The 14,578-nt window shown below is 32.8% G+C and overlaps 1 protein-coding gene across 2 annotated transcripts in view; it reads left to right on the forward strand.

Moving 5' to 3' along the window:
* Positions 1 to 14,578, forward strand: part of LOC102801071 (uncharacterized) — a 64,425-nt gene that overhangs the window by 15,984 nt on the left and 33,863 nt on the right. Inside the window, exons 2-3 of one of the 2 annotated variants that reach the window (XM_006813726.2) lie at positions 3,561 to 4,189; positions 6,351 to 6,532. In XM_006813726.2, the coding sequence (XP_006813789.2) occupies positions 3,561 to 4,189; positions 6,351 to 6,532 (811 nt within the window). Of the gene's footprint in view, positions 1 to 3,560; positions 4,190 to 6,350; positions 6,533 to 11,062; positions 11,409 to 14,578 lie in introns of those variants that run through there. The other variant, XM_085503184.1, reaches the window with a different exon arrangement.

Below are 14,578 nucleotides of genomic sequence, written 5' to 3' on the forward strand. Positions count from 1 at the left end.
CAGAAACCTGGGGACGTTATCTAACATTTTATACCATATACATTTTTATAAATCAAAATGGCTGTTCGAATTCAAATTGACCAATCCAGAAATAGTATTGTGATGATGACATGAGTTTTAATTTATATTAATTGTTTAAATCAATATCATCTAATCAGTAATTGTTTTATTTTGAATATTAAAGTGGACAATCACTGTTGCCATCCTGTCACTTGAAGCAATTGGGTGCAATATTGAGCTCCTGAGCCAGTCACTATTACCGATAAATATTTAAATCTGAAAGAAAACTTTGAATCTTTATTTACAAATTTTCATAAATACTTTTATAAACTAAGGTACGGTGTTCTGTCGTTCACTGTATACTGAATACATAAATAAAATTAATTTAATAAATGCAAATTTAAGCCATAATTTCAAACAATCTCGTTTTAGACATGTTTATACTGACATGACATGTTTTTATGTGGATTCAACCAAAAGTAAGTTCATTCAACATTTCTTTCTTTGATCCCTCCTTGGAGATGCAAGTTGGTGTGAGCAGATAAATGAACATCTGTCTACCGATATATGACCTTCATTGCAATTGACCAATGTAATGAAATCATATTGAATACAATCACAATCACCATTGGCATTTTACCCTGCTTGTGATTTCTACCATATGGTACTTGTTGTGGAAAAAAAGAAAAACATTTTCCTCCAGGTACGATTGTTCATGTAAAATTGGGATTTTTAGATGGTTTCCATGGAAACCAAAGTCAGTATTGGAGGATAACAAAGAATGACAATAATTGTTTCTGACCGGGTGATTCATATCAGCTGCTTTCCACTCAAATACCAGTATATGTTCATATCAGCCATGCAGTTAGACTATGTACTTTATTCAGATTACAGGGCACTCAAGTGGAATGTTCCATTTAAGCCAGAGGTGTGTAGGTGCATATTGATAAATAAGCTCAAATGTATTTTTTTTTTTTTTTGATGTTGAATAATTATTAGTCAAAAGGAAAACATGGTTGTCTTGTTATAGTTTCAAAATAAAATATCTCACTGGAAGACTAAAAGAACAAATTAAAAGGTGTTGTTCACTGTAAAATACTTTGTTTTAGCTGGAATTGATTGTTGCCAAAAAAGCTATTTGGGTGGAGTTTATTTGCACTGATTTTTGATGAGTTGAATGTAATAATAAAATAAATAGGTATATTCGCTGAATTTTATTTTCACTGAATCATCTTTTTAGCAAAAACAACTTCCAAGCGAAAATAAAGTATTTCACAGTAAATGGAAATGATGATTTGTGATTTCTGCATAGCATTCGGTTCTGCTCTGGCAGTCAGTTTTAAGTTAGATAAATCTGGGGTTCAAAACTCAGGACATTTCTACCATTAAACTGATTTATTAATTAATGAGTGAAACTTTTTTAATACAGGAGATGTGACTGCATCTCTCTGGATTCATTAAAATTTATCAATAATTCCCTTTTTCATAGCTTGTATCAGAGTGATACATGCCAGTGGTTGGGGAAATCCTGTGGGCTGTGTTACCTTCTTATTTAGTATTGAAACTGTCTTTAATGTTTTATAATACATGCCCATTGATTTTTTTTTTTAATTTTGTTGACTTTGGCCCAACTGGGGTCATTTTTGTTCCCAAAAGCCAATTTTTCAACCTGTTATTAACCATTTCTCATATGTGTCTGGGCTGATTTTGTTCAAACTTGGTAAGACATTTTGTTGTGGTATTTGATAGGAAATGGTCGACTGGTGGCCATGTTTTTTTTTTCATACATCTTGTGTGTGCTACTGTTTCTCATAGAAAATTCAAGATAATGATAATAATAAAAATGGCTTGTCTTGAGTATTTTTGACCATGTTTAAATATTTTAAATATTGATATTATTACTAAATATGAAATATTGTTTTACCAGCACAAACATGCATGTTGCAGAATTTGCATGTGCACTTCAAATTACCTATACATTTGTAAATATTAAATGCATTTGTGTTATTTTTTATTGGAAAAATACTGCTTTCTAAATTTATTTTTTTTTTTTTTTTTTATTTTTCGTTAAATCTAAAGCTGTTGTTTTAAATCGAAATATAACCTCATGAGAAAAATATGTTTCTGGCCAAACTTTTTTTACAAAATTGAAGCAATTTTCTGATGGGAATGGGGGCCTAAAATATTTGATGGGGCACAGATTTTGCAGATTTTATCAATCCAGACAGCAGTGAAATAAATACAACTGTTATCCTGGTGATGCATACACTGACCAGAAATGTAACTTTTTTTTATATCTATATTATCAAACATGTTAATTTAACTAAAATACTCAAAATTCCTCACATTGTCGCTTCAATTATCTACTTTATATTATTCATAAAATAATATTACATTTGTAATAATTTGAAGTAGTTTCCACTGTAGAAGCAGATACTGTTTAAATCTGTGTATATAGTGATTCCCTGAGTGAGGTATTTCAAGAAATTCTTTTTAATTATTGGCTGATGTTCTTTAATTTAATTATGTTGGCTAATTAATTAATTCATGAATAAGTATATGACAATGTAGAGGCAAAAAACACTTGCATGTAATCAAGGGAGGGATTGGCACGAGAGGGCACCATCCGTTCTGAATGGAACGTTTCGAAGTCAGTCGTCCGAAGCCCATCGTCAACGTTCCTTTTATGAACATATTAAATAATTTCAGTGATTTTTTTTACAGAATAATCCACAACAAAACGTAGAAAAGTACAGACTCTAAAATTATGTCTAGTACAATACAATTCAACGGACAACCAGTTTGACGTCACAATTTCTTGCTGGAGCCCCAGTTCTACGTGTGATTTTATTGCGTTCAAAATTGTTCCATTTCAAACTGCGCATGCACACACACTGTGGTTTCTCGAAATGCATACTAATTAGGTTACTTGTCACTGATAAAAGTCACCGAAAACATTTTGAGCAATAGTACTAGAGTGAAATATAAACGTACATTTCGTATGAATTTCGTAACTTGCTATGATCAGGGTAAAGAAAAAACCTGTGGTTACTTTCAACAGTTTGCTGGAGTCTGATAAAAAATGTGTCTCAAAAAACACCTTAAAGTCAGTTTTTCAATATATTTTTTCGGGTCCTAACGATATAATCAGTCAATTTAGAACTATCATGTATGCTATCATAAAGCATTTTGGCACAATTTTACTGAAAAGACGATTTGTTCATTGCTCATGAATATTAATTTATGCAAATGAGACGATTATTTCCAGCAATCGTGTCATGCAGCTCCCCCCTGCATGTAATTGTCTTCCATTGCTGCGGCCATTATGCACTGGTTTATCTGTCCAAATGGGTGGTCTTTATGCACTGGTTTATCTGTCCAAATGGGTGGTCTTTATGCACTGATTTATCTGACCAAACAGGTGGTCACTTGTCACATTTATTCAAGTGGCATTTACATATATTTTACATGTAGATTGAATTGGAATGTTGTCAATAACACTTGTTTGAATATAATACTTTTTATAGAAATCATACTGTTACTTTATATTTTGTTTTCAGGTCGGAAGTACAACATCATGTCCTTTGATATGCATGCAGCAAATCCCAGAATGGAGCTTTCCACCGGCAAATGTCTTTGATCAGCAAAAAGATCAGGCGACATCGTGGCAGTCCGTTTCTTGGACGGACTATCCAGTGCCTCTTGAAATCAACGTGACAATCTCTCTCGGAACACAGTACGAACTCCAGGATGACGTGAAAATCACATTCCAGTCAGGACTACCCAGGAAAATGATTCTGGAAAAATCAATGGATTACGGCAATACATGGGAAACATATCAATATTTTTCCAATGACTGCTTGTCCGATTTTGAAATGCCACATACAACAAACTTTACAGATGCCACACAAGTGACTTGCACACAGGATTATAGTACTTTAAATACAGAATTTGGAGAAGATGCGATCTTTGCGGTAACGGACCGATTACTAATGTTGGCTGGCCCAACTGGTGCAGATTTTCAGAATATTTTTGTTAATTTAGAACAGAATGAAGAATTTACCAATTTTTTAACTCTGACAGACCTTCGGATACGGCTGCTGGAGCCAGCACACATTGATGGTAATTTTAGCGATGAAGATTTGAAGAAGTATTATTATTCCATATCAAATGTTAACATGCCTCTCAGGTATTGCTTTTCTTTCACATATTCAGGTGTTTGGATCAAGAAATAGAACAGATAATGTTTTAATTCATGATACTTTTTTTCTTTTATTATATATGAATTTCTGATAAAAAAAATATCATGCTCATGTTTATTAACTGATGCACATGATGACTAGAACTACATTTTTTATGTGGTTCAATTGTTAGCATCCTGCACAAAATTGAGCAAAACATTGAATTCTACTCACTTTCTAGTTTAGCACTATTTTGGGACCATTTACCAAAAAAGTTTTGTACAGTCACATTTCTCTTTGCAAAAATGCATTAAAATTTGGTTGAGAAATTCTGATGGTGAAAGAATTAAAGACATGCAGCAATATCATTCTACATGACATTACAGAGCACAATGTAATTTGAATAATTATTCATAAAGAAATTTGTATTCAAACAAAAAGCTAAGATAGCATCAATCATATTTATAACTTTTGTGGCATTGAACTAATTTATCAATGGCTTTGTTCTGACAATGTGTTTCCCAACAAATCACTGAAAGCCATGGCAAAGTAACACTGTTGGGTTCAAAACTGTCAGCAGATTGTCATTTGATCAGCCTCGCTGACTGACGTTCTATGATTATGTTACTTCTATTATTAGTAAGATTTTGAAATTGTGACAAACACCATAGATATTATGTAACTTGCTGCTAAGATTCCTAAGATGAGGGTATGCAACAGGTTTGACATGCGATTGAAGAATTGCAAGGTGATCACAAAATTGCAAAACAAGCATGCATTTCTAGTTAGTGTTCGTCTTGCTGTTTAGATAGTGTTCTTATTCCCAATTGTGCATATTACCGGTACTTGTGTTCTGCATATTTAATTATCTCAATAATCTCGCTCATTTTTGTGTACATGATCAAACCTTTTCAAGCTTCCACTGCACTCTCCTATGAAAATAACAAAATTACGACAAAAAGAATTCAATAACAAAACTAGCCTTAAATGTTGAAAAATCCTCAGAATTCTATGCAAAAATTTCCATTATTAAAGTTGTCCATTGGAAATGAAGTAAAAACAAACTAAAAATCAACTTTGCCATAGATGGCGCTATTCCCATTTCCATTTTTTTTTCCCGACTGAGAGATTTTTTTTTTGGTGAATATACAAATTAACTTAACATAGCATTAAATCTAACTAGACAGTCAGTATGATTATGTGCTGACATAAATATAGCTATGTACTGTATTTCATACACTGTAATACCATTTATTTTCACTGGGTTTTAAGTTCACAAACTTTGCACAGAAATACAGTTCTATTGATATTCTACATATTCACATGAATTTAATTTAGTGAATTTTTTTATCAGCCAAAATAGAAAAATTAAAACCCATTGAATAATTAATGTGTTGGCAGCTCATGCACCTGTGTGTAAGTTTTAACAAAACCAAAACAAACATAACTATTGGAGATGCACTTTTACTGGAAATACCCTGGTTTGACCGGACTCGACACAAAGAAGTTCGCTGATTCAGTTATAAACATTTTGGATTTCGGCATTTCCATGGTGTATTCTTGGCAGGAAAAGATGTATAATAATAAGGTTATTACGAGGATACCTCAAAGTATGTATGAAGACAGAACAGGTGGAGTAAAGACCGACTCGCAGCAGAGGTCAATGTGACGACGTACTGTCTGAGTGCATACTTTGCGGTATCCTTGTAATAACATTATTATATTACATCTTTTTCTTCCAAGGATACATCATGGAAATGCCGAAATCCAAAATGTTTATAACTGAATCAGCGAACTTCTTTGTGTGGAGTCCGGTCAAACCCTGGTGGCAGCCATGTTTGTTTTTATTATTCACGCCTGTGCACGTAATCATTCCATATTTGGAATTTGCATTTCCTTATATGGTAGGATGAAAATACCCTGTAAAATACTGCAAAATTACGGCATGCTGTAACTTATAGTGTTACTGTGGCAGATGTATAATAATACCATATATTTGACAACTTCAATTTCAACAAGTCAACTTTTGTCACTATCCACAAAATAAAAAGTGCACCTAGTTTTTCACAAATTTTGATGAAGACCTGTAACTAAAGGGAAATTATGTCCAAAAAATAAATTTTGGCGGGAAAAATGTTAATTTTTTATATACCATATTTTGTTTTATAGATGTAAATGCAATATGCATGGCCAGTACTGCCAGGTCAATGAAACCGGCCATGTCTCCTGCGTTTGCAAACACAACACGGAGGGCAGACAGTGTGAGAAATGTAAGGCGCAGTACGATATAAGACCATGGCAGACTGGATCTTATTTACCATATCCAGACGGAACGGCTAATGAATGTAGAGGTAAGAAACAACACACATACATATGCTATTTGCTGTATTAGAAGCGTATCCCTAATAGAAGCTCATCTAAACAGTTACATGTATCGTATACTGCATCATTAAAATATGACTCATTATGACAATAGACATATGTATTGATAAACAATCAATTATTGATAAACAATTACTTTCTCTGGAAATATCTTTAAATCCTGTGATGTCACTTATAAGAGCAAGAAAATGTTTATTGATCGAAACGTTGAAATGTGGTGGAATTTTTGGTGTGTGAGGGCTCCTGGGTGTAAGCCAAAATTACCACAATGACAATGACACCCTTGTTATGCGTGCACTTGTCAATAACATGACTTGACAGAGCTTCAAGCATGGTAACGAATTTGCCACATCTAAAGACATTATATAGAATAAATTCAATTGATTTTAATTTGAGAATGATAAAGACTACATTTGCAACCAAAATGGCGTTTTTCAGTGGATGTCGTTGACCTTATTGATGAATGTGGACATAATGCGTAAATGGTTTTTCGATGCCAATTATTCAGGCAGCTTGAAAATTCATACTAGTGATTGTTGAACTTGACCATGAAATAAACTATGTGAAGAAACTACCAAATAATTTCTCTGCCCAAGTTCTCTGTACGACCTTTCTTTTTCTGCTTGCATACAGGTGTATAGCCATTGTTATGGTTTTAGTAAGTACAACATCGTTATATTTAACTGCTGTTTTAATTAAGCGTACCTTACTAAACAGTGCAAAATTACACATTTCATGAGTCATAAAGTGAACTGAAAACAAAGTTAGGTTAAAAAAGACCAACATAGAAATTAGCAATGTACATTAAAGATGCTTCTTTTCAGTGATGTAACACTTTATGTTCAACAGCGCCATCAGCAATAAAACTGCTGAAAACTTTTTTTTTATTGAAATGGAAATGGTGCATTATTTCTTGATGTAATGGTCTTAGAATTTAATTATCATATTGATAGCAGTAAACAAATACCAGGACATGATCATTTAGCTGATGAAGATAAAGTAACAACCGTGCCAAGCATATCAAATTTAATTATTTCCCATTTTATTTACTTAAATATGAGATTTATTTACATAATGCATTATCTGAAAACATGTTTAATTAAGATGTATACGTCAGCTTTGAAAGATTTTGTGAATATGTGATACGCACGATACTTGGTATGTATGCATTGGAAGTGACTGTAAGAAAATTGATTCTGATTTGCTAATGAATTATACAGAACACTGTGACTATAGGCGACAGGTTCATTGCATGGTTTGTTCTAAAACAGTGTCAGTGTGACCAATCATGTGCTCAGTGTGTGTCACTCTACAAACATGTGATATTCAAATTTACTGCTCATGAATATGAATAGCAACTAAAACCTCACAACCGGGACACAAACATTGTTGTTTGTTTTTTCTCGATCACTATATTGTATCCCATTTTTAGCTCCACTGTCGACTTTGTCGAGCGGAGCTTATCATATGAGTGATTGTCCGTCGGTGCCGTCCGTGTCAATGTTTTACTTTTTCGACTTCATGAATGCTTTGATACTTGGTGTATATGTACCTTGGGTAGACCTCTCTTACACTTGTTCATTTCATGATGATATCTTCAATTCTCTAATTTTGGTGAATATTTTTGTAATTTTTGGTAAAAAGTGATATTTTCGTCTTCTTGTTAAAAACCACAAGTCCAATTGCTTTGATATTATATATATAGGTACTACATGTGGACCTCTCTCAGATTTGTTCAGGCTGCTTGTTTCCATCGTTGCAATATTTCACGTTTTTGCTATTCTTATTGCAATTATTTTTATTTTTAAAAAAAAGTAAGCAAGTCTAATTCAGGGTGTGTTCATTAGATTTATTTTAACCATGTTTTTTTTCTCTTTTTTGTTTTTCTTTTTTTTTTTAACAAAGAAACGAGCTGGGTTACACATGCCTACTGATGCTGAATTTTCTCATTCATTTTGCCTATCTGTGGAGGCCTTCATTAAGCAATGTGTTTTGGTACACATGTTTTATAAACTTTACAATGATTACAAAAAAGCTGTTCAAAATAACTACTTACTTTTTATAAAATATCAACTATTGTAATTTAGCTGTCAAATTATGTAAACAAAACAGTTTATTGGCTACAACGTACTGTAAAGAGGTAGATTATTCACTGGGTTTTAATTTTGCTTATTTCACTGACTGGAAAATGCGCTAAATTAAAACCCAGTGAATATGTAAAATTTAGCATAGAACACATTATCTAAATGATAAAACCGTGAATTTAAAACCCACTGAATATGCCTGAAATGGTAAATCAGCGAAATTTTAACCCAGTGAAAATTAGGCATTTTACAGTACATTATTTTTTTTTCTTCCTACTTGAAATCCTACATCTTATATTACATGCGCTATATGTTATTAACTCGAACAGAGATCACATAAGCCAGAAATTGGATATCGGATCATTAAAATAATTAGTCGTACTGTAGAAACACCCAGGGATTTTTCTAAACCGGGGAACAGGGGTGCAGCCCCCTGATACTCTCGGCTGACGCCCTCTTACCGAATTTCCGATTGAGCTTTCAAGTCATAAATATTTGTCTTGAACCGCGCACTTCTGTGCTGCCGTACAACATGAAATCTTTCTCAAATATATTTTTCTCCTTGAAAACTTCCCAGCAGCAGCAGCTGACAATGTGTCTGAACACCAAATACATTTTACACTAAAATTACTCCAAAAATATTTCAATGGCAATAGATACACCATTAAAACGATGCAGAAACCTTCCGATATGGCGTTTCCAGGTCGATTGCCTGTGTGTGCTCCCTCTTCTTCATTTTTTCTAGATAAAAACCTGAACACCTGTCATTTGTTCATAAATATTCACTTTAATTTCGCACATTTTCGTTAGTCTGTGAAAACCATGAAATCTGTAGCAGTGAGAATTTCTCAAAAAAAATTTTTTCTGAATGCTATAAAATCATCAAACCACGAAAAAAAATTCTATCAGCAAAAAGTAAATTTAGTGTTTTGTATAGAATTTATTTTCACTGATTTTTGACAAGTTGAATGTAAAATATAGGAAAAAAGGTATATTTGCTGGATTTTATTTTCACTGAATCGTACCTACAGCGAAAATAGCGAAAATTAATTCCAAGCGAAAATAAAGTATTCTACAGTATGTTGTAAATTCAAATTTAGCCAACCGCTATTGTAGTTTATTGCAGTACACCAATTTTTGTGTACTGGTAATTTTAATTTTTTGAACCAAATTCAATTTTTTTTAAGATATTGTAGAAATTACTCCTGCATAAATTATTGATAGTATGATATTACTCTCATCAACATACAAACAGTTATGAGTTGCGACTGCATGGGTAGCCAAGTATCAATTAGAATATCATGAACCTGTTTATATCGTGTGGTTTTATTTGATATATGACGCAGTATCTCTGTGAAATGCAACATTATTAAACGATGTGTACTATTTCAAGGTACAATGTAACCGTCCAAAATGACAAATATTGTAATTTTGCAAGAGTTTGTTTTTGCGAATTCTGTGTGACAATGACAATCCAGAAATTCTGTACCAGTGACCACTTCTTGTGAGTGCCAAAATAAGATAAAATTGTTAACTCATTACCGGTAACATTTCTATAGCAACAAAAAGTAAACAATTCAAAATATATTTAGTGGCAGAAGAAATATTCAAAATTTAAATGGAACATACAAGTAGCATTGTATATTAAACAGGGATGATAATACATTTTGAGAATGTTCTTGTACCTTAATGCATATGGGCAACTTTAGTAGGAGTTAGGACTATAATTTAGTTTCCAGTTGACCTGAGAAATAAAAAAAAATATATAAATTAAAAATAAATTACTGAAGATGTGATCAAATATCTATTTTTTAATTCCCATCAGTGGTTATAACTAGTATTGTTGTGGCAGAAAAAAAGTAATTTCTGTCCATATTACATACTACTGACTTAGTGTTTCTTTCTTGGGGTGTATTTCCAATCCAATTAAACTTAACGCTGAAATCACTTTTGATAATGCACATATTTAATATTCATTTTAAGGATATAGAATCTTGCATTAAAAAAAAAATAAAAAAAAAACCTAATAGAAGTGATAGCCAAAGAAAATGCCTCTCCTCTCATTATTTATTTTAAAATAATTAATATATTCAATGAGCTGTGAAGTGTTATTTATTCTTAGCTGCACATATGATCTCTTCAATTCACTAAGATAATTAATTTGTAGTGAAAGTCAGATCAGGGAACTAATAATAACTCAACGATGACAGCTGATGTGTCCTTTAACTACATTGTATACCACTGGCAGCCTTGCAGATAAGCTGTTCCAAGCAGTTAACACTTTTACCCTGAGGTTGTCTACATTGTTATGCAGATTAGCCACTGGCATATATTATGCTAATGAGTATGCTAATGATATGTTAATGTCCTCATCTGAATGGTGAGTGTGTACAATACCTCAGGTAAATAGTCGGCATTGTGATACTGGCAAACCAACACAGCCGTCTGTGTTGGGAATTTTAATTACTCTGTCAGTAGTCATGTACATTACATTTGGCATGTCTTGATCATCTTGTTTTGCCAATGGATATTTGGTTACTAGTGGTGTGATTCTCTCTCAGATTTATACCCGGGCTGCCACTCTTTCTGCATGAATGTGATGTGAACGTGAACACAGTACACTATTTTAGTTTTTCTGGACTCTGTCGGCGTGTCTGTTCCAAGCTTGTCAACCTTAGAATGACAGTTACGGCAGTCGTGTTAGTGATTATATTATTCACAGTGCCCTTCAGCGGCTCTCAGAAATCCTATTCCATTGATGGTGAGTATACTAAGATGGAGTATATATATATATTGAAGGACAGACAATGACAACAACTACAGCGTTTAGACTTCTAAGTAATCAGACACGAGTATGATTTAAGATTTAATATAGCTTAGTGTCATCTCCAGGAATAACGTCTTCCTGTATGTGAACATCTGCCGAATTATCAGCTGATTAGACCGCTCCGACTCGCGTCAGAGATTTTAGCGATTGAGACAGTGTACGTCTTAATAGTTTCAAGTTTGGGGAACACAATTCATGGTTGTGACCTCTAGGGCAGTGTATCGTTTACACATCATTAGTCCATTTACGAATCATTATCGTCAGATGTGATATCTTGTGAATGGAATGTGTGCCCAAGTACGCCTAGAACCTCAAGTTTAATAATCCTCTCTCTGTCTTCCACGTCACCTGTCTGTCCATGCACACAGGTGCATTATATCGACACCTAATTACATGCATGCGTGTCCCATATAATTTTCCATTGATTGACAAAATTGAATTCCCGTTGCGAGGCATTTGCATTTTTGTTTTCCTTTCAGGCTTTTTTTTATTATTTCTTCTAATTGAATTACAATTCATAGCGCTTGTGTATATCAAATTTAGACTTTTCTTCTGACGGCGCTGATGTTTTCAATTTCAATAATCATTGATTATGAATCTGGTTTTGTTTGTCATGTGTAGGCGTTGATCTTCACAATGCATCTGTGTTTAAAATTTCAATCTTGCTTGTAGACCACTTGTACCACTTTTTTCTTTGCTATTTTGAAATTACTTTAGAAATTAACAAATTTTTCATAATATATTTCAACCGTACAAACAGAAATAAAAAAAAAAAATTCTAAAACACATAACCTTCAAATATTTTCATGGAAATATTATATTAAAACCTCAATATTTATAGAATAATGCAAACATTTAAAAAATCAAAGTTATGTAATATAATTGTTCAAGTTGTATTTTTTTATAATTTCAAAGTGACCTTTGAATCATATTGTTTTCTGTTTCAGTATAGCATACTGTTGATCATTATTGTATTTCCATGATTTACTATCTGTATGCTTTTAAGGATATTCCTGTAGACATTTCATGAAAATGTCCATGATTCTACGAATCTTAAAATTGCATTCTCTCTTTGTATTACTGTAAAACCGTTTATTTTCACTGACATTTAATTTCATCATTTTGATGTTTTTAGCATATTCGCTGTGCTCAGATTTTGCCAAGGAAACAATCAGTATTATTGTTATTTTACATGTTCACGTAGATTTAATTACTGTGGAATACTTTATTTTCGCTGGAATTAATTTTCGCTTAAAAGGCTTTTTGGGCATTTTGTATGGAATTTATTTTCACTGATTTTTGATGAGTTTAATGTGTGAAATATAGGAAAAAAGTATATTCGCTGGATTTTATTTTCACGGAATCATCCCTTCAGCAAAAATAGCGAAAATAAATTCCAAGCGAAAATAAAGTATTCTACAGTAAGTGGATTTTTCAGCAAAAAAATTACAGTATATATACAGAACACTTCCTACTGAATATTTTGATAACTATGAACAAATTTCCTGCACTGAAGTTGTGCTGTCTAATCACTAGACCAAACATAATTCCCTCTTATTGTAAACTCTAAATTCACTTTTCTCATGAACCATCCAGAATCCTAAGCTTGGATCACAAAATGGATTTCTCTGGATTATACAAGTTAAGATTATAACTTTAAGGTCCCCATATATAATTTTTATTAACCAGAAAGGATTTAATGGCAACATTCATATAAATGTGAATTTCCCTTAACCTTTTCACTACCAGTTCCCTCTTTTCATCACAAAATAGTCCCGTTTATAGTCTGCACTTTCCTTCAGAGAATTGCGATGAAAATAGCCAAATTTTTGTGTGTAAAAACTGGAAATTTTGTCCTTTGGCTCCAAAATTAGGGTTCACTTCCAGAAATATTGAACTCTGAAGTACAGGAAAATTTGGACAAGAAAGTGCGGTGGTGAAAACGTTGAAATGAGAGCATTTTACTAAGGGCATGTTCATGTAGAAATTTAGAATTAATTTTATTTCTGGAAATTTATTGTTATATTACCAGTAAAGTATGTAACAGCTGAACTTTTAATGTCTATTACATCACATTACCTGGTAATTGTGTTGATCTGACATTGAGTCTGTTTACCCTAAATTCTGCCACCCTGCCTGGTATGTACAATTGTTCTGCTGAGACTCAACAGGGGCCAGTCAGTATGGCTTGCAGATACATGCCTCGCTCTTAACACCGGCTCTTACATCACAATGCTTAAATCCGTAAATGCATTTGTTCATGGTTGGCTTGTGAAGCCATTGTGTAAGTGTATAAATACACACAGAGACCCGTATTTTCTCTATTAGAAGCGCATCTCCAAAATGAAAATGAGTGTTAGATGAAAACATGATTTCTTTTGACTCCATTAGAAGTACCGGTACAACAATAGCATTTTCTTGTTGGGTACATCAATAATTTCATAACAGAAATAATTTCTATTAGAATTAGGCTCATAATTTTATTTCCAATATAAAAACAGAGAATTAAAATTCTCTGTTTTTTATTTGCACCTACCTGCCAACAATTCATTGGTCTGGGACATATTTTCTATGTACAAATTCAAAAGTACTAGACTTGAGGGAAGTGTCAGTGGATGGTCCACTTGAAAATCTCTGTCTTGTTTCAGTTACATCTACAATCACCTGAAATTCACATGAAAAATAAAACAATGCCTGACTTGCCTCGTATTTATATTTCTAATGATACGAGGAACAGATTTAAGGAAGATGTTGATACGTAATTATACAGGACCTGGAGTATCAATATCGTCAGATTTTGTACCTTAATGAGAGCCAAATTTGGGTAAATTTGTTCACATTTCCTGTAATTTTGACTAAATTCAATCTTAATTTTAACCCAAACAGTAAAAATGTAACATTGCTTTTTTTTTTTTTTTGATAACAAAAAATTGAAATTTTGGCAACTTTTTATGTGGAACAGAGCAGACTATAAATGGAACTATTTTGTAAACGTACCAATGTAATAACAGTTACATGTCTCCATGTCGGACATGTCAGCAGCAGATTCATTTAATCTTCTACATAAATTTGTTAAAAAATAAAGACACATTTTCATCCATGCA

The sequence above is a fragment of the Saccoglossus kowalevskii genome, chromosome 9 (genome assembly GCF_978046115.1).
Source record: "Saccoglossus kowalevskii chromosome 9, keSacKowa6.1, whole genome shotgun sequence".
NCBI lineage: Eukaryota > Metazoa > Hemichordata > Enteropneusta > Harrimaniidae > Saccoglossus > Saccoglossus kowalevskii.